This window comes from Microcaecilia unicolor, chromosome 4 (genome assembly GCF_901765095.1).
Source record: "Microcaecilia unicolor chromosome 4, aMicUni1.1, whole genome shotgun sequence".
NCBI classification, from domain to species: Eukaryota; Metazoa; Chordata; class Amphibia; order Gymnophiona; family Siphonopidae; genus Microcaecilia; species Microcaecilia unicolor.
The window spans coordinates 69,401,810-69,423,298 of NC_044034.1; the positions used below are offsets into that span (position 1 = coordinate 69,401,810).

Below are 21,489 nucleotides of genomic sequence, written 5' to 3' on the forward strand. Positions count from 1 at the left end.
GGACTAGGGGCATGCGATGAAACTACAATGTAGTATATTTAAAACAAATTGGAGAAAATGTTTCTTCACCCAACGCGTAAAAACTCTGGAATTCGTTGCCTGAGAACGTGGTGAAGGCGGTTAGCTTAGCAGAGTTTTAAAAGGGGTTAGATGGTTTCCTACAGGACAAGTCCATAAACTACTACTAAATGGACTTGGGAAAAATCCACAATTCCAGGAATAACATGTATAGAATGTTTGTACGTTTGGGAAGCTCGCCAGGTGCCCTTGGCCTGGATTGGCCGCTGTCGTGGACAGGATGCTGGGCTTGATGGACCTTTGGTCTTTTCCCAGTGTGGCATTACTATGTACTTATGTACTAACATCACTTTCGGCAGGAACTTAGGGCGTATGCAGAGGACTACTCTGTTGTGATGAATTCCTACCAGATGGTAGGAATTCAGTGGCTCAAAAGGAGCTTTCATCAGCTGGGTGAGAATGATGCTGAGGTCCCATGATACAGGTGGAGGTTTGACAGGGGGCTTTGACAAAAGCAAACTGCTCAAAAAGCGAACAACTAGAGGCTGTCCAGAGATGGGATTACCCTCTCCACATTAATGATTACTAATTGCACTAAGGTGAACCCTTATGGAGTTGATCTTGAGACCAGTCTCTTGATAGGTGTACATGGTATTCAAGAAGGGACTGTGTAGGGCAAGCAAGGGGATCTAGGGCCTTGATCTTACACCAGACGGCAAACCTACATCATTTGAAAGAATAGCACCTTAGTGGAATCTTTCTGGAAGCCAGAAAGACCCAGGAGACATCCTCTGAAAGACCCAAGGAAGCGAATTCTAGACCTCTACATCCAAGCTGTGAGATCCAGAGACTGGAGGTTGGATGTAGAAGAGACCCCTTGTTCTGTGTGATGAGGGTTAGAAAACATTCCAATCTCCACAGTTCTTCGGAGGATAACGCCAGAAAAAGAGGGAACCATATCTGCCACAGCCAGTATGGCGTAATCAGAATCATGCTTCCGCGGTCTTGCTTGAGTTTCAACTAAGTTTTCCCCACTAGAGGTATGGGAGGATACACATACAGAAGAGCTATACCCCAACTGAGGAGGAAGGCATCTGATGCTTGTCTGTCGTGGGCCTGAAGCTTGGAACAGAACTGAGGGACTTTTTTGGTTGATGTGAGTGGCAATGAGATCCACCGAGGGGGTTTCCCATGCTCAGAAGATTTCACGGGCAACGCTCTTATAGAGAGACCACTCGTATGGTTGCATATCCTGCTCAATCTGTCGGCCAGGCTGTTGTTTTTGCCCTCCAGATAAGTGGCTCAAAGGAACATGCCACACTGGCAAGTACAATGCCACATCCATACGGCCTTCGACACAGAGGGCATGATCTGGTGCTCCCCTTCTTGTTGGAATACATGGCAACCTGACTGTCTGTTTGAATGAGCACAATCTGATGAGATAGCCGATCTCTGAAAGCCTTTAGAGCATTCCAGATCGCCTGGAGCTCCTGGAGATTGATCTGAAGATTCGTTTCCTGGGTGGACCAAACACCTTGGGTGTGAACCCATCTACATGAGCCCCAAGCCCAGGAGAGATGCAACTGTTATCAGCACCTTTTGTGGCTGAAGAATTTGGAACTGAAGTCCCAGAGTCAAATTGGATCGAATGGTCCACCACTGAAGGGAGCATACAAGCTGTGGGGATACTTGGATGATATCTTCTAGGCTCCCTGTGGTTTGACACCACTGAGAAGCCAGGGTCCATTGAGCTGATGTCATGTGAAGACATGTCATGGGTGTAATATACACTGTGGAAGCCATGTGGTCCAAAATCTCAACATCTGCCGAGCTGTGACCTGTTAAGAGACTCGAACCTTGGACGCGAGTGCGACAAGAGTGTCCGCTCTTGTCTCCGGAAGGAAGGGTCGAACTTTCTGTATCAGAGCGCTCCTATGAACTCCTATGAACGCCGACGATGTTACAATATACATTCCATTTAAGAGCAACTTATCAGAAATTACAGATAAAATTAATACCAGCTTCCAAATCATGAACTCATGGGCGGATGCTTTCCTACTTAAACTCAACGCTGAAAACTCAATGTCTTATCTTATCATCACAGTTTAACAAGACTAATTAAACCAATATAACACACACCATGTCACACACTCCCTGTTGCGAATAACTTAAACTCCTGGGTGTTGCTATTGATCGAAATCTCACCCTTGATTGCCATGCGAAGAATGTGACAAAGAAAATGTTTTTGCAATGTGGAAGCTGAAAATAGTGAAACCTTTTTTCCCAAGGGAAGTATTCCGCAAGCTAGTGCAATCACTAGTACTGAGCCCCTGGATTACTGTAACTCCATTTTCACAGGATGCAAAGAAAAAACCATTAAGAAACTCCAGACTGCCCAAAATACCGCAGCTAGACTCATATTCGGAAAAGCGAAATATGAGAGCGCCAAACCCCTCAGAAAAATTACATTGGCTTCCACTAAAAGATCGAATTGCATTCAAGGTTTGCACCTTAACCCAAAAAATCATCCATGGAGAAGCCCCATCATATACGTCAGACCTAACTGACTTACCAGCACGAAACATCAAAAGTTCATCACGTACCTCCTAAACCTCCACTACCCCAATTGCAGAGGACTCAAATACAAATCACTACACGCATCTACCTTCACATACCTCTGCAAAAAAATTATGGAATAAACTTCCGAATGCTATAAAAACAACGCGTGACTTGACAGCCTTCCGGAAGTTATTGAAGAGACTTATAATAAGAATCCTCCTTAATGACTTGATTCCATTCTATATCTAAACCAACTAATACTGATCCCTCTAAATTGATTATGTTAATCATACTATCACTATTGGTCATTATATCTTACCTGTTTTATTTTGTTTATGTAAATCATTCTACAGACCTATCTACCTAATTTCTTACACAGTAATATGTTAAATTAGACCAAACCTCTTACTCTGTTTATGATTATACCTTTTGCGACATAATGTAAGCCACATTGAGCCTGCAAATAGGTGGGAAAATGTGGGTACAAATACAGCAAATAAATAAAATAATAAATGCCAATCGCTGGACAGGGCAAAGATGGGACTTGGGGTAGTTTAAAACGAACCCTAGTAGCTTGAGCACCTGAATAGTCATTCACATGGACTTCTGAGCTCTATCTGAACAGGTGCTCTTCACCAGTCACTTGTCGAGATATGGGAACACATGGACTCCCAGTCTGCATAGCGATGCTGTAACTACCGCTAGACATTTGGTGAAGACCCTGGGATCTGACACGAGGCCAAGGAGTACATAAGTACATAGTAGTGCCATACTGGGAAAGACCAAAGGTCCATCTAGCCCAGCATCCTGTCACCGACAGTGGCCAATCCAGGTCAAGGGCACCTGGCACGCTCCCCAAACGTAAAAACATTCCAGACAAGTTATACCTAAAAATGCGGAATTTTTCCAAGTCCATTTAATAGCGGTCTATGGACTTGTCCTTTAGGAATCTATCTAACCCCTTTTTAAACTCCGTCAAGCTAACCGCCCGTACCACGTTCTCCGGCAACGAATTCCAGAGTCTACTTACACGTTGGGTGAAGAAAAATTTTCTCCGATTCGTTTTAAATTTACCACACTGTAGCTTCAACTCATGCCCTCTAGTCCTAGTATTTTGGATAGCGTGAACAGTCGCTTCACATCCACCCATCCATTCCACTCATTTTTTATACACTTCAGCGGTACTGGAAGTGATGTGTTCCTGAAATCGAAGATACGTCTGGTGGGCTGGAAGTATTGAGATGTGAGTATATGCATCCTTTAAGTCCAGAGAGCATAGTCAATCGTGTTCCTGAATCATGGGGAGAAGGGTGCCTAGGGAAACCATCTTGAAATTTCTTTGACCAGGAATTTGTTTAGGGCCCTGAGGTCTAGGGTGGGACGCATCCTCCCTGTTTTCTTATGCAAATGGAAGTACCTGGAATAGAATCCCTGTCCTTCCTCCCCTGGTGGAACAGGCTCGACCATGTGAGCCTTCAGAAGGGCTGAGGGTTCCTCTGTAAGTACCTGCCTGTGCTGAGAGCTGAACGAGCAAGCTGTTGGTGGGCAATTTGGAGGTTTCTGATACCAACTGAGGGAGTATCTGAGACGGACTATTTGAAGAACTCACTGGTCAGAGGTTATAAGGGTCCACTTTCTTGAAAAATGTCAGCCTCCCCTTGATTGGCAAGTCATCTGGGACAGACTTTTACTGCGGCTGTGCTCTGTGCAAGCCAGTCAAAAGCTCGTCCCTTGCATTGCCTGGGAAGGAGCAGGGGTCTTAGGTAAACGCTGTTGATGAAATAGCACAAGGGGGCTGAGCTTTAGCAGGCTGGCGAACTGAGGGGGTGCACCTATGTCTTTGATAGTAATAGTTGGTTGCCAAAAGTCCTCTTAGCTGAGGAGGTATATGCAGAAAGTGCCCAGTGGGATAGAGAAGAGATGGTATCAGTATGTTTCTTGATTTGGTCTGCGAACTCCTCAACCTTCTCTCCAAAAAGGTTATCCCCCCGGCATGGGGTATCTGCCAACTGCTGCCGAACAGAATGTTCCAAGTCAGAAACACGCAGCCATGAGAGTCTGCGCATTGCTATACTCTGGGCAGAGATTCTGGATGCCACATCAAAAGTGTCGTAAGTGCCCCTGGCCAAGTACTTTCAACACACCCCAACTGACGAAGTGACTTGGCCTGCTCCAGAGGAAGCATCTCAGCCAGGTCCATCAACTTGTGCACCGATTTTCACAAGTAGAAGCTCGTGAAGAGCTGGTAGGATTGTATTTGGGAGATGAGCATTGAGGCCTGGAACATCTTTTTCCCAAAAGAATCAAGGGTTCTAGCTTCTCTATCTGGGGGTGCTGAGGCATAGTCCCTGGAATTCATGGCTCTTTTGACAGCAGACTCCACCATCATGGAATTGTGAGGCAACTAAGGCTTATCATATCCAGGTGTGCTGTGGATTCAGTACATGGAATCAATCTTCTTGGGCAGTACCAGAACCGACAGAGGGGACTCCCAATTCCTAAAGAGGACTTCCTGGGATACCATGTGGAGAGGGGCAGTCACAGCCTTCATAGGAAGAGATGTGTAGTCTAGGACCTCAAGCATCTTGGCCTGGGCTCAGTCTCCACTTCTAAAGGAAATGGAATGGCGTCAGCTATTTCCTTTAAAAAATGAAAGGCTCTGTGCGGGAGACTTTCTCCTTTCAGGTGGGGGGGAGGGTTCAGAGGGTATCCTATAGGACTTGTCAGACCATCCTATCCTCGACTTGAAGCATTGATTTCAGTGAGTAGGACCAGGCACTACAAATCTCACCCTCCTTTGGGATGTAAGTTCAAGACCAGAACTGACCAAAAAGTCTCCAGCCTGGAACTGTGTAACTGGCATCTCTGCTATCATCTGTCTCAGAAAAGTCATACTACCATGTCCATTATTCTAACTGGGCCTCTACTGCGTAATACCTTTATGTTCCTGAAAAGCTAGTTTTGTTCACTGGACCACACCAGAACCTTTCTACCACTTATTCCTTCCAAAATCAACCAGCTGTTTTTCATGTTTTGCAAGCTATACAGAATATATATCTAGCACTGTTTTCTGTAGCTTGAAAAATTTAGCTGTAGTGGCAGAAGAAAGGAGTGATGATAAGTAACTTCAGCATGGTGAAGTGTCTGATGCCAGAGTTACATTCCAAATGCTTATGGTAAATAGCAGTATTTCACTTAATAGGTATCTGGTAGGTGTAAAAGAATATGGTGTGTGCAGTATCATGACATGGTGATGTGGATGTTACATACTGTGGGTATCTCTGTTCCTGGTCTGATGTAACTGCTTTCTTTTCAGTTTTTTGCAGGTGTTTTTCTGTTAAAGTTGCCCAAGTCCTGGCAAATATGGGTAGATGGAGCACATTTTCACATTTAATGTCAGATGTTACTTTGATCTGGTATAGTCTACCTGTGAGGGTTTGGCCCTAAAAAAAAACCTCATTATATGCTTATCTGCTTATTCACATCTATTTAGTCTCCTAAGGCCAATTTTTTTTTTTTATCTTACAATAGTGTTTGAAAAATTCACCCAACCATTCTGAACACCATTTATTGTGGTCCAACTTCCAGTCTCTAAATGTGTGGAATAAATCCTTAATCATTATAGATCTAAATCAGAAATCTAAAGTTAGCATATATTATTAATTATTCAAAGTTACAAAGACTATGAATTTGTTAAATGAAACAACTTAAATCTGTGATATACTGTCATACATAATCAACATTTTTATGCATATAAAATGTTCTATTTTTGAACATTCTGACTAATGGATAGTTTAATTTCAGATTACATAAAATTATCTTAAAGATACATATAGATGGAATTTATAGTAGTGGATCAAGAAATATATGGACTGATATTCAAAGCAATTTAAGTAGGCAGGAGAGGCACCTACCCACTTATATCACTCAGGGCTGCCCAACCGCCAATATTCAGTGGGACTTAATGGCAGTGCTGCTGAATATTGACTCTGACCAGCATTCAAAAAAGTGAGCAGATCAAGGGCAGTACAAGGGGCAGCATTGGGGAAAAGCTGGCAGTTATGTGGGTGCTGGCACTATTCAGTGCCAGCACCTGTATAACTAAGTGGCTGAATTTAGGTGCTAATCTATGTGAATGCCAGTACTGAATAGTGGCTGGTACCCTCTGATCCCCCTGGCCTCTGGTCATTCAAATTGCTTTGATTATCGGGTGAACAATTTTCTGTTTGTCCAACTATTTTACTATTAACTGAGCCTTACAAATGTAATTTGAAGAGATAATACTTTGGTTTTGAAATCTCATTTCTGCTTACCTTTGTGTTGAATCCATCAGCATTTTGGGAAATTTTATAAAGCTGTGGAAATCTAAGCATACTATCTTGGGTACATGTTCGTTCAAAGATTCCCAAACTAAAGGGCGGCAAAGCAGTGAAAATCTGTAAAGATAGTTACAGTTACATAGGTTTATACTGAATGAGGTTACTTGGACAACAGGTTCAACCTTTTCTTGCTAGTGTCCCACATACACATTGTTGTTTTTTCTTTTCTACATCCTTCTATTTATTAACATTAGTAGTTAAGAATTGTAGTTGATTTTCTTTTAAAAATCCTCTACTGAAGATGACTTGATTAGATCCAATGGCAGATGAATGCAAACTGAAGGCAGCATTTCCCTTGACTGTGTAGTAAATTATCTTTCTTGAACCGCCCTGTGCTGTGTGGTACTTCTCACTGATACCATTTACCCTCTTTGACTTTTCCAATGTACATATTGTTGCTTAATTTTATAATGTACGTCTTGCTTTTTTTTTTAATAGTGGAACAAATAAAATCAAATATTATTTCATAGAACACAGTAAAATTTAAGAACAAATAAAACAGTAATTAAGCCAAACTTAAAAACTGGAACTAATAACCATTTGGGTACAATTCTCAAAACTAAATAAATAACAAAGGCTATAATAAGCAAACAAAAACCTAATAAAAGTCTGTAAATAACCAGGTCTTAAACATCTAAAATTAAATAATCACTAGTTAACTGGGCCTTTCGGGCAATGGTATTCAAGCATTGATAATCCTCCTAATTTCTCATCAGTTTGCATAGAGCTATTTTAGAATTCCTGATTTTACAAAGAAATTGTGAGCCTATTTTATCAGAGTTTCAGAGATCTGTTTATTTAACAGTCAGAAAAAGGATCTATCTGAATCCTGTATCAGGAGAAATGGTCACAACCTGGGCAGTGCTTGGGCATTCATCTGACAACAGGCTCAAAAGGTTCAATTCAGCATCAGACAGTCACTCCAATTCCTACACATATTAGCTCACTGAGAGGGGGTTGGGAGAAAGGATAAGATAGTGGCTGTTGCTAGGCCTAGGCCAGAGCTGGTTCCCATGCCAATGGCAAGATAATTTTCCACCTGATGAACTGACTCCAAGGGTGGGGGGAGGGGGCTGGACACAGCTGCTACTTTACTTGCGGCTGAACCGAATGCTCATGATTTTCACTATTTTTGCCCCAGCCATTCCACTTAGCACCGAGTGGCTGCGGAATCACCTCTAGGCTGAAAGAAGGGTTGGATGAAGCAGTTGGCCTTATCACAGCATAGTGAAGCAGATTTGGCCATTTTCGGGGTGCACAGCTAGGATTCCAACTTTTCAATTGGACATAACTGAACACCAAGCACTGAAGGTAAGGTGGCAGGATGTATAGTGGGTGACCAGTAGACTCTTCTCTGAGCTTGAAGACAGGAAGGAGCATAGGTGATAAAATTACTGTTATAAATAACATAATATTTTAATAATTAAATAACACTGAAGTTCCCTGGACATCAACAAATAATCTTTTCTGAACATATAACACATAATTACTTAAAAATGAAATTAAATTCTAGTCATCATAAAAATTACTACACAGATCCCTTCTTCAGAAGCCACATGAAAGACAATGCTCAGATTTGAAGAAAGAACCCATGTGAAGACGATCATTTATAATATTTTGAATAATTGCATTTATCCAATAAAGATCATCACGGTATGCAAAACATCCAGTTTACTCCAGGAGCCTACAGTTACTGGACGCTAGGGCCCACCTTGGGGGTCAACACCCAGGAAAAAGGTAAGTGTCATTGTAGATAATATGCTGAAATCTTCTGCTCAGTGTGTGGTGGCGGCAGCCAAAAAGCAAATACAATGCTAGGAATTATTAGGAAAGGGATGGTAAATAAGATTGAAAATACTAAAATGCCTCTGCATCACTCCATGATGCAAACTCACCTTGAATACTGCGTTCAGTTCTGGTCACTGTATCTCAAAAAAGATATAGCGGACTTAGAAAAGGGTCACAGAAGAATGAACAAAATGATAAAGGGAATGGAACTCTTCTCATATGAGGAAAGGCTAAAGAGGTTAGGTCTCTTCAGGTTAGAAAAGAGATGGATGGAGGGAGATATGACTGAGGTCTACAAAACCCTGAAAGGTGTAGAACAAATAAAAGTGAATCGATTTTTTACTCATTCCAAAAGTACAAAGACTAGAGGACACTCAAGGAAGTTACATGGAAATACTTTTAAAACAGGAGGAAATATTTTTTCACTCAATGAATAGTTGGACTCTGGATCTCTTTGCTGGAAGATGTACTACTACTACTTATCATTTCTATAGCGCTACTTAACGTACGCAGATGTAGTAACTGCGGTTGTAGTAACAAATGTAGTACGCAGATGTAGTAACAGCAGTTAGTGTATCTGGGTTTTAAAAAGATTTGGACAAGTTGGTAAGATTGGTAGCATGGAATGTTGCCACTATTTTGGGTTTCTGCCAAGTTCTTGTAACCTGGCTTGGCCATTGTTGGAAACAGGATAGGAAATGGGACTTGATATACTGCCTTTCTGAGGTTTTTGCAACTACATTCAAAGCAGTTACATATATTCAGGTACTTATTTTGTACCAGGGGCAATGGAGGGTTAAGTGACTTGCCCAGAGTCACAAGGAGCTGCAGTGGGAACTGAACTCAGTTCTCCAGGATCAAAGTCCACTGCACTAACCACTAGGCTACTCCTCCACTCCACTGCTGGGATAGATGGACCATTGGTCTGACCTAGTATGGCTATTCTTATGTTTTCTGATTAAATATTCTGATCAGTAAACTGATTATAAAATGCTTCTCTCTATCTTTGTCTGGTTTCTGCACTAATCACATTGATCCAGGTCTCTCCTAACTCTCTCACCCTGCCCAGGCTTTCACACCTATCCCTCCTTCTTTAATAGCTCAGTCCCAAGTCACAGGAGCAGAGAGCTACTGCAGGTCTTCTGTTGGGCCTGCTCTACCCCCCTACCTCCTCCTGTCTCCAGACAAAAAGGGTAGCACATATGGATGGGGAGAATTCTGCTCTAGAACACCACAGTCTAATATTGGGAAGTGCAGACTAGGAAAACAGAACAAGCTGGACTGCTACAGATCCTTACAGAGAAACTATATGCAGATAGAATTCCTCACCACAGTCACAAATGCAATACCCACTGGAAATAGAAATATGCAGACAAATGGATATGAAACCCCAGACAGCCCAACTCTGTTTCTAGTACCTAGAACTAGGGTGTGTTTGTGTGCGTGTGTGTGTGTGTGGGGGTGGTGGGGGGGGGTCAATTAAAGCAACAATAAGCCAAAGATACCTATGGGAATCTAGAGGCACTACAGCTGGTGAGGGGGTAAGAGGCAGAGGAGCTTAGGGGAAGAAGGGAAGGATGAAGGAAGAAGAGGGTTAGGCAGGTCAGTCTGGAAGAAGGGTGGGGATATTCTAATGTAATTCAGTTCTCAGCAATCAGCTCAGTTCTCCCGACCAACCCAGGCCACAAAAGAAATCCTTTACTTTTTTTTCATTTTTCACAACTCACTGTCCAGTCTTTCTCATTGGAGCCGGATAAAGATCCGGAAGGCTGGCTGCAGGATGTTAAACTGGGCTTTACATTGAGTATCCTCGAACAGTCTGGGTGTAAGCTCTTCACTCTCTCTCTCTCACAGAATACTTGCCACACCAAGGAGTTATCTTTTATGCAAAAACTTTACTGAACTCTGCAATGGGCAGTTAATTCAAACTCAGTATTTCCTATGGTGTCATTCCATGTCAAGTGGTCTGGTGGTCCCTACGCGACCATCACGGATTTCGATGAAATTTTCTGTGAACATTCATACATGTCCCCAATGAACATTGGTAAAGTTTTACGTTCACCGATGCAATACTTGCTGAGATATAGTAATTTGTTTGACCCCATACTGCAGCCTTCGCGCAGGGACCACCAGACCACTTGACATGGAATGACCCTATGTATTTATTTATTTATTTGTTGCATTTGTCCCACATTTCCCACCTCTTTGCAGGCTCAATGTGGTTTACAATACATCATGAATAGTGGAAATAAGAAAGAATAGACATTTGGTATTACAGAAGGATTTTGGATTACATGATAGTGAAAAAACATAATAGTGATATAACAAGAAAACATTTTAAGACAGTTCTGGATACATGTGGGGATTTCACATGTGTTGATCTTTGTGATATGTCGTTGAAGAGATGTGTCTTCTGTAGTTTGCGGAAGCTGGTTAGTTCATAGATCGTTTTTAGGTTGCGCGGCAGCGCGTTCCAGAGTTGTGTGCTCATATAGGAAAAGGTTGATGCGTGCGTTAGTTTGCATTTTAGACCTTTACAGTTGGGGAATGAAGATTAAACAATGTGTGAGATTTTTTAGCATTCCTGGGTGGTAAGTCTATCAGGTCTGACATGTAGGCTGGGGCATCGCCATGAATGATTTTGTGAACTAGGGTACACACCTTGAACGCAATGCGTTCTTTGAGTGGGAGCCAGTGTAGCTTCTCTTGTAGGGGTTTAGCACTTTCATATTTGATTTTCTGAATAGGTCTAGCTGCAGTGTTCTGGGCTGTCTGGAGTTTTTTGAATATTTGCTCTTTGCAGCCAGCGTAAAGTGCATTACAATAGTCTAGATGACTGAGTACCAATGATTGTACCAATTTACGGAAGACTGTCCTTGGGAAGAATGGTCTTACTCTTTTTAATTTCCACATTGAGTGGAACATCTTTTTGGTTGTATTTTTCGCGTGACTTTCAAGTGTTAGGTGCCGATCAATGGTAACGCCAAGAATTTTTAGGGTATCCGAAATTGGTAAGTTCAGTTTTGGTGTGTTGATGGTGGTAAACTTGTTCATGTTGTGTTGAGAGGTGAGTATTAGGCATTGGGTTTTTTCTGCATTAAGTTTCAGCTGGAATGCATCTGCCCATGAATGCATGATATGTAGACTTTGGTTGATGTCGTTTGAAATTTCCTTTAAGTTTTGTTTAAATGGGATGTAGATCGTTATGTCATCAGCGTATATGTATGGGTTGAGGTTTTGGTTGCTAGTAGTTTGGCCAAGGGAATCATCATTAGGTTGAATAAGGTTGGTGAAAGTGGGGATCCATGTGGAACTCCGCATTCAGGTGTCCATGTGGCTAATGTAATCGAATTTGATGTCACTTGATATGAGCGTGTGGTTAGGAACCCCTTGAACCAGTTGAGAACATTGCCTCCGATACCGATACCGAAATATTCGAGGATGTGTAGTAGAATTACATGATCATGTATAGTCAGCATTTGGTTTAAGAGGTTTTCTGTCCATCTAAGACTATTTGGTACAGTCTTATCCACTAATTAACCAGTTTCTTATAGCAATCACAAAATATATACAAATATACAACTCCTCCAGTCCATCACCCATTCCTTCATTCCAGTCCATCATCCATCTAAAGCTGCGCTGATAGTCAAACTCCTCCAGGATCAGACCTCCTTGTCTGTCCTCTCCTCCAGAGTTGCACCTTTCTAGGCTGCACCCTCTGGCCTTGAACATGACCTTCCTGTTCCTGTGGTGGGCTCCCCTTGCCCCCTCAGAGCACTCCTCTCCAACAGTTACTGCCTTTGGCTAAAAATAATTCTGCCTTAATTCAGCCTTAGGTTATCTGGCCTTTCCAGGCTACCCTCCTCTCTCTCCTAGGGTTCTGGCTGGGGGTGAAGACAACCAAAGACCATGTGCACAAACAGGAACTTTATTACCTTCAACTCCACCTCCACTGTCAATCATGTACTAGAACATTTCCCTCTGGCACTTAATTCCACAACAGACCCCTTGGGATGGGCTGGGCTTCCCTCCACCCAGGGACATCTCCCCCCCTCCCCCCACAGTGACTCCAGGAGAAACCAACACCAATGGGGGATTACACTAAGATAAAGAAAGGAAAGATGTTGCTTCCTGTTTTAGATGTTTTGAGTTTGTAACTGTATGGACATAATATGGATGCTAAATGTAGACATCCATTTTATACGGAGGTGATGTTGTAATGTGATAAATTATACTCCAATAAACAATAAATGGAAAAAAATGCACTTCTCGTGTACTGTGCAAAATATAAAGATATCAGACTAGTTACATATGTCCCAAATTAACAGCGAAAGTCAAAGATTTTCCACAAAAGATAACCAAGAAAAACATCCTCTGACCAGATCAAAATCTCACAAAACATTTAAGCTGCTTAAATTTAAGAAGAAAAAACTCCTAATATATTTTCTTTTGGAAGTTTACTGTTTCTTGTTTTTCTGTTGTCATTTTTCAGTCAGCTCTCCCTCATTTCCATTTATATTCCCTTCCCTCTCTGTAGATGAGTGAACATTTTGTAGTAAATCAGTTTAAAGAGCATTGAATAAACATTTTTTTTTGTGTAAGCCTTGTGTCTATTTCTCTGCAGCCACCTCATCTCACTGCTTTTCTCCCTTCCACTCAGGGCTGGTGCAAGAATTACATTACATTACATTACATTTACATTACATTAATGGACAGTTATATCCCACACTAGCCTCAGAAGTTAAGTGTGGCTCACAATTACAAGAGAAAACACTTAACTGGGTATACTCAGGAAGGAAAACAAGAATTGTCCTCACAGATCTCATTTCGTTACAACAAATTTTGAAATAAGGTTTTTAATATCTTGCAGAACTTTACATAATTGGTTTGATATCTAATCAATGAAGGTAACATGTTGCACTATTTAGCTGCCTGGTAAGTGAACATGGCTACATAAACCGTTTTGTAGACAAGTTTCCTAGAATTTGGATATGCAAAATTAAAAATTCTGGTAGAGTGGGAATTAAGAACCTAAGACTAGCCATACTGGATCAGACCAATGGCTCATCTAGTCCAGTATCCTGCTTCCAACAGTGGGCAATCTAGGTCACAAGTACCTGGCAGAAACCGAATTAGTAGCAATATTCCATGCTACCAGTCCCAGGGCAAGCAGTGGCTTCCCCCATAGCCATCAAAATAACAGACTATGAACATTTCCTCCAGGAACTTGTCCAAACTTTTTTTAAACCTAGATACACTAACTGCTCTTACCACATCCTCCAGCAGCAAGTTCCAGAGCGTTAGTATTCTTTCAGTGAAAAAAATATTTCCTCCTATTTGTTTTTAAATTATTTCCATGTAACTTCCTTGAGTGTCCCCTGGTTTTTGTACTTTTTCAAAGAGTGAAAATCGATTAACTTTTACCTGTTTTATACTACACATGATTTTATAGACCTCAATTATATCCCCCCTCAGTCATCTCTTTTCCATGCTGAAGAGACTTAACATCTTTAGCCTTTCCTCATATGGGAGGAGTTCCATCCCTTTTATCATTTTGGTTGCTCTTCTTTGAACCTTTCTAAATCCGCTATATCTTTATTGAGATACGGCAACCTGAATTGAATGCAATACTCAAGGTGAGGTCATACCATGGAGTGGTACAGAGGCATTATAATATTCTTGGTCTTATCAATTAAATCTAGCATCTAGCTAGGAGCATGCTTGTAGAGAATAAGACAAATTAATCAGCACAATTTAAAAATGGTGCGTGCTTCTACTGGTAACAAATCTAAACTCATCAATAATGGAATAACTTTCTCAAACTTTACCTTTTAAATCAGCCATACTACTGTGTTTTGCTATGTCTGTAGCTCACCGGAAACAGCTGAGCTGACTAAATACTCACTGCTGCCAATTCAAAAGAATCGCCACTGTAAATTCAAAAGAAGCAGCCCCAGTGCAAGTATGTATTTAAACCCTCCAGCTCTAGGGTATTCAAGTGATAGATCCAGTATGTCTCTCTCTGTAATAATCTTCTGTTCTGATCGCCACCTCTGGGCATGGGACTGATCTGCTCTATCACCGTGCACTGTAAACTATCTATTTGGTGATGCCACCGCATACAATGCTGAACTAATGGAGCTCCTAGATTCTGAGCTGAAATCCTTGACCGATGCTCAGTCATTCTGGCGTGTAGTGACCTAGTCAATTTACCAATATATACCTTGTTACATGGACAACATATATAGTAAATCACTCCTACAGATCTACAGGTGGTTCTTTGCCTTAATTTATACACCACCCCATTGTGTGTGAAATGTTCTGTCTCGATGGTTAAAACACAAGTTTTACAGTGTATTTTGTTGCATTTGTAATGGCTGGCTACTGGTGAGGACGCATTAATGATGTTGTCTGGTAATGCTGCTGGACTGAGGTTTCCTTTCAGGTTTTTGGATCGTGAAAAAGCTGTTCTTAAAAAGTATCCATCAAAAAGTGGGTGGGACTTCATGATGTCCCAATGCTGGCGAATAATATGGGCTACAGCTTCACCACCCAGTATAACCTCATCAAAAAAGTCATGGTGGGATCCTTATTCTGGTTGCTTGACCTGGGTTGTAATAACAGGTCCCTATTATTAAATTTTGCCCTGCGATATGCTTTCTTTAAGATCTTTACGGGATAATTCCTTTGTACAAGTTTCTCGCTATATTGTTGAGCCTGTGTTTTATAATCCTCAGTTGATGTACAAATTCTTTTAATTCGAAGAAATTGTGAAAATGGTAGACTTTCACGTAATGCTTTGAGATGGCAGCTGCCAAAATCCAAAAAAGTGTTCTTATCCGTGGGTTTAGAAAACACTTTAGTAGAGAATATCCGGTGCTGTAATTGTACCTCTACATCCAAGAAATGTATTTTAGTATGTGGCCTTACCAGGGTAAATTATATTTTGGAATGACAACGGTTCAACCAAGTGTGGAAGGACAGCAGTTCGCCTGGACTGCCCGACCACAGTAGGAACACATTGTCAATGTAGCGACGCCAGGCAATTATTTTGGAAAAGAGTGGACTTTGGTGTAACCAGCATTCCTCAAATGCCGCCATGTACACACTGGCTAGAGTGGGAGCAAATGTTGCTCCCATGGCAACCCCCGATTTTTGTAAAAAATCCCGTTATGTTTCTGCTAGCAGGCTGTGGAGGGGTGGGAATGTCTCTGCTAGAGTAGCTGGGAGGGACTTACCTGCCATTGGTCAACTCGAGGTGTAGCTGACGTTTGCAGTGCTGACGTCAGTATCCAGGGTCTATTTGTTACCTGCTAGCCCAGGGTACGGTGCTTTGGCGTTTGAGCTATGTGCTTGCCTTTAGCCTGGTAGATATCTGTGTTTGTGAGCTTGTGCTGTGGAGGAGGGGTATTCTGTGTTGCCCTTTCTCTCTCTGTTTTGTGTTCCCTTGCTGTGTGTCTGTGCTGGGTTTAGTTTCTCTTCCTTTCCTTTCTCTAGTTGTTTTCCCTGGGAGGGAACAGTTGAGTGTAGTTTTGGGTTCAGAGCAGCTTTTCTCTTAGTTTCCCTGCTGTGGCCCCTCCCCTTTCCTGTAGCTGGTGTGTGTTAACCCTTTGGTGTCTGGTTCTGAGTGTGTTTGTGTGCTGTAGTCAGTAGCTTGCCTCTGGCTTGTATTTCTTGGTTTAGTTCTGGGTACTGCCTGCCCAGATCTGATTCTCAGTGGGGTTCAGCTTCTCCTAGTGCTGCTGCTGGTTCAGGAATCCCTAAGCCCTGCCGGCTGCAGGTAAGGGCTCAACTCTTACTGAATGTTAGCTAAATGCAAGTGAAGACGATTAGCTGCCCCAGTTTCACTGTGTCTGCTGTTCCGTGGGGAGTGCCAGTTGCTGCTGGCTGGTTCCTGTGTCCTCTACCTGTGAGAAAGCCTGTTCCTCTCCTTGAAGCTGGTGTCCTTGGTGAGTACACTGAAGGCGGGCTCTTGCTACTGTGGTTCAGTCTACCCTGGGCTCCCCTTGACTTCCTTACTATTGGGGGAGGGGAGGGGGGGGTCTGGGCTCAAGGGCTCACGAGCGGGGTTGGAGTACAGCGGATAGATAACAACCCCTTGACAAAGCGTTCTTGCGAAACAGGCACCTGTCGGGGAAAGAGGGCACACCAGCTGTCACAGATAAGTACAAGGCAGCTGTCAATGTTGTTGAGCTACAGTGTGATCATAATAGCAGTTATCAAACCGCAGGGAGGAGGAAGGCGAGTCGATGATTATAAATATACACGAAAGCTAAGACTCACTGCATGGTGAAGTGAAATCAGCTGTGTAAGTTTATGAGGCTCCTCCTCTGTTAGCAGTGGCTATATGATTACGTACTGCAGCAGCGGGCATTACTCCAAATAGAAGCTCTACTTCTAATCTATTTGTTATTTTTAACAGTACAAGTAGAGATTAGCCACTTTGTTTGACAGTATCCTAGAAATAAGCAGTGGACTTTCCCCATCTTAATAATGGCTTATGGACTTTTCTTTTAGGAAGTTATCCAAACCATTTTTAATCCTCACTATCCTAACTGCTTTTACCACATTCTCTGGCAACAAATTCCAGAGTTTAATTACACATTGAGTAAAGAAATATTTTCTTTGATTTGTTTTAAATTTACTACTTTGTAGCTTCATTGCATACCCCCTAGTATTTTGGAAAGAACAAACTAGCAATTCACGTCTACTCGTTCCACTCCAGTCATTGTTTTATAGACCTCTATCATAGCTCTCCTCAGCCATCTTTTCTCCAAGCTGAAGAGCCCTAGCTGCTTTAGCCTTTCCTCATAGGGAATTGTCTCATCCCTTTATCATTTTTGTCGCTCTTCTCTGTACCTTTTCTAATTCTACTGTATTTTTTTTTTAGATGCGGTGACCAGAATGGCACACAGTATTCGAGGTGTAGTTGCACCATGGAGCGATACAAAGGCATTATAACATCCTCAATTTTGTTCTCCATTCTTTTCCTAATAATACCTAACATTCTATTTGTTTTCTTAACTGCCGCCACACACTGAGCAGAGGTTTTCAACGAATCATTAACGATGACACCTATATTCCTTTCCTGGTCAGTGACTCCTAATGTGGAACCATGCATTACGTAGCTATAGTTTGGTTTCCTCTTTCCTGCATGCATCACTTTGTACTTGCTCACATTACACGTCATATGCCACTTGGATGCCCAGTCTCCCAATCTCGTAAGGTCCTCTTATAATTTTCATAGTCCTCTAGCAATTTAACAACTTTGAATAATTTTGTATTGTTAGCAAATTTAATTACCTTACTAGTTACTCTCATCTCTAAATCACTTATAAATATGTTAAAAAGCAGCTGTCCCAACACAGACCCCTGCGGAACTCCACTATCTACCCTTCTCGATTAAGAATACTGACCATTTAACCCCACTCTCTGTTTTCTATCTTTTAACCAGTTTTTAATCCATAATAGAACACTACCTCCTATCCCATGACTCTCCAAATCTCCTCTAAATTCTTTCATGAGGTACTTTATCAAATGCCTTTTGAAAATCCAGATACACAATATCAACTGGCTCAACTTTATCCACATGTTTGTTCACCCCTTCAAAGAAATGTAGTAGATTGGTGAGGCAAGATTTCCCTTCACTAAATCCATATTGGCTTTGTCTAATTAATCCATACTTTTGAATATGCTCTGTAATTTTGTTCTTTATAATGGTCTCTGCCATTTTGCCTGGCACCAACTTCAGGCTCAACAGTCTATAATTTCCTGGATCACCTCTAAAACCTTTTTTTAAAAATCGGCGTCACATTGGCCACCCTCCAAGCTTTCAGTACCATGCTTTATGTTAAAGATAAATTACATATTACTAGCAATAGTTCTGCAAGTTCATTTTTCAATTCCATCAGTACTCTGGGATGAATACCATCCAGTCCAGGCGATTTGCTACTCTTCAATTTGTCAAATTGCGCCATTACATCTTCCAGGTTTACAGAGATTTAACTCAGTTTCTCTGACTCATCAGCTTTGAATACCATTTCTGGCACCAGTATGTCTCCCAAATCTTCCTTGTAGGTTCAGACCCTCCTCTGTTCTGGCCCTCTGCCAGAAGTGACCCCTCTCTGGCTCCGATCCCCTGCTCCCGGGCTGGGTCTCTCCTATGCCCATCCATAGTGTACACAATTTTCTGGTTGCCATTTTCAGGAGCTCCAACCCTCCTTTATAGCCAGTAATCACAGTCCTCATTTGGGATTCCCCTTTTCTCCTCCCGGTCTCTTGACAGGGGACCATCAGGCAGCCAAAGACCCCCTCCTGGGCATAATTCCAACCTTTATCCCCTTTGTAACGCCTCCTCAAATACAAAGTGCAGATAAGGAAGGCAAAGGGAGACTTTGACAAGAAGATTGTGTTGGAGACAAAAACGCATTGTAAAAACATTTTTATGTATTTTGAAAGCAAGAAGCTGGCAAAAGAATTGGTTGGACCACTAGTTGACTGAGGGGTAAAAGGGGCACTCAGGAAGGACAAGGCCATAGCAGAGAGATTAAATGAATTCTTTGCTTCAGTCTTCACTGAGAAAGATGTGGGAGAGATACTGGTGCCAGAAATGGTATTCAATGCTGACGAGTCAGAAAAACTGAATCAAATCTCTGTAATCCTGGAAGATGTAACAGGGCAATTTGACAAATTGAAGATTAGCAAGTTGCCAGGACCGGATGCTATACATCCCAGAGTATTGATAGAATTGAAAACTGAACTTGCAGAACTATTGTTAGCAATATGTAATTTATCTTTAAAATCAAGCATGGTACCAGAAGATTGGAGGGTGGCCAATGTAACGCCGATTTTTAAAAAGGGTTCCAGAGGTGATCTGGTAAATTGCTGATCAGTGAGCCTGATGTTGGTGCTTAGAAAAATGGTAGAGACTATTATAAAGAACAAAATTACAAAACATATTCAAAAGCATGAATTAATAAGACAAAGCCAACATGGGCTCACCTATCTACTAAATTTCTTTGAAGGGGTGAACAAACGTGGATAAAAGTGAGCCAGTAGATGATAGTGTATCTAGATTTTCAAAAGGCATTTAACCTTATGAAAAACTTCAGAGGAAATTGGATAGTCATGGGATAGGAGTGTTCTATTGTGGATTAAAAAATAGTTAAAAGATAGAAAACAGAGAGTAGGGTTAAATGGTCAGTATTCTCAATGAAGGAGGGTAGATATTGGGGTTCTGCAGGGGTCTGTGTTCGGACCGCTGCTTTTTAACATTTATAACTGATCTAGATATGGGAATAACTAGTGAGGTCATTAAATTTGCCAACGACACAACGTTATTCAAAGTTGTTAAATCGCAAGAGGATTGTGAAAAATTGCAAGACGACCTTACAAGACTGGGAGACCAGGCAGACAAATGGCAGATGATGTTTAATGTGAGCAAGTGCAAAGTGATGCATATGGAAAAGAGAAACCTGAACTATAGGTACGTGATGCAAGGTTCTGCATTAGGAGTCACAGACCAGGAAAAGGATCTAGGAGTCATCGTTGACAATACTTCGAAACCCTCTGCGGTGGTAAAGAAAGCAAATAGAATGTTAGGTATTAATAAGAAAGGAATGGAAAATAAAAACAAGGATGTTATAATGCCTTTGTATCGCTCCTTAGTGCGAACGCACCTTGACTACTGTGTGGAATTCTGTTCACCACATCTCAAAAAAGAGTGGAATTACAAAAGGTTCAGAGAAGGGTGACGAAAATGATAAAGGGGATGGGACGACTTCCCTATGAGGAAAGGCTGAAATGGGTAGAGCTCTTCATCTTGGAGAAAAGACAGCTGAGAGGAGGTATGATAGAGGTATGTATAATAATGAGTGGAGTGGAACACGTAGACGTGAATAGCTTGATTGCTCTTTCCAAAAATACTAGGACTAGGGAGCATGCAATGAAGCTACAGAATAGTAAATTTAAAACAAATCTGAGAAAATATTTCTTCACTCAACGTGTAATTAAACTCTGGAATTCATTGCCAGAGAATATGGTAAAAGCAATTAGTTTAACGAGATTTTAAAATGGTTTGGATAGCTTCCTAAAAGAAAAATCCATAGGCCATTATTAAGATGGACTTGGGAAAATCTAGTGCTTATTTCTAAGATAAACAGCACAAAAATGTATTGTACTGTTCTGGGATCTTGTCAGGTGCTTGTGACCTGAATTGGCCACTGTTGGAAACAGGATACTGGGTTTGATGGACTTTTGGTCTATCCCAGTATGGCAACACTTATGCACTTTTTCTCTACAAGAGCAACTCTTTTCTCCTGCATTCTATTTCAAAACCACTCCCCATGGGCTGGGCTTCCTCCCACCCTAGGACATCCTCCCACTCCAGTCCTCTGGCAGGGACCTCCCTCCCCCCAGGGCTCAAGAAAAATCCATCACTCTAGTAATATCTATTTCATGGGGTATTACAAATATATATGAGATCTGTTTGCATTCACTGATTGCATTGCATGCAAATAGATCTCATTCATATATTTTATTGTGGAAATTCTGAAAACCAGGCTGGGTTGTGGACTTCGAGAACTGGATTTGAGGACCCCTGATTTAAAGGATCTTGACCAAGAAATTCTGGACTAGGACTGCATGGACACATACCATGCAGTCCTCAACTTCTGCATTGCAGTCATGTCCTTCCCAATTCACAACCTCCTCCTTCTTATCAACAGGGTAGCATTTCAAAGAGCAC

General features: G+C 41.7%; 1 protein-coding gene across 1 annotated transcript in view; it reads right to left on the bottom strand.

Annotated features, from left to right (window-relative positions):
• The window catches only part of ATP8A2 (ATPase phospholipid transporting 8A2), a 1,572,980-nt gene that overhangs the window by 491,798 nt on the left and 1,059,693 nt on the right, over positions 1-21,489 (bottom strand). Inside the window, exon 28 of the mRNA XM_030202396.1 lies at positions 6,891-7,013. Coding sequence (XP_030058256.1) covers positions 6,891-7,013 — 123 coding nt within the window. The remainder of the gene's footprint in view (positions 1-6,890; positions 7,014-21,489) is intronic.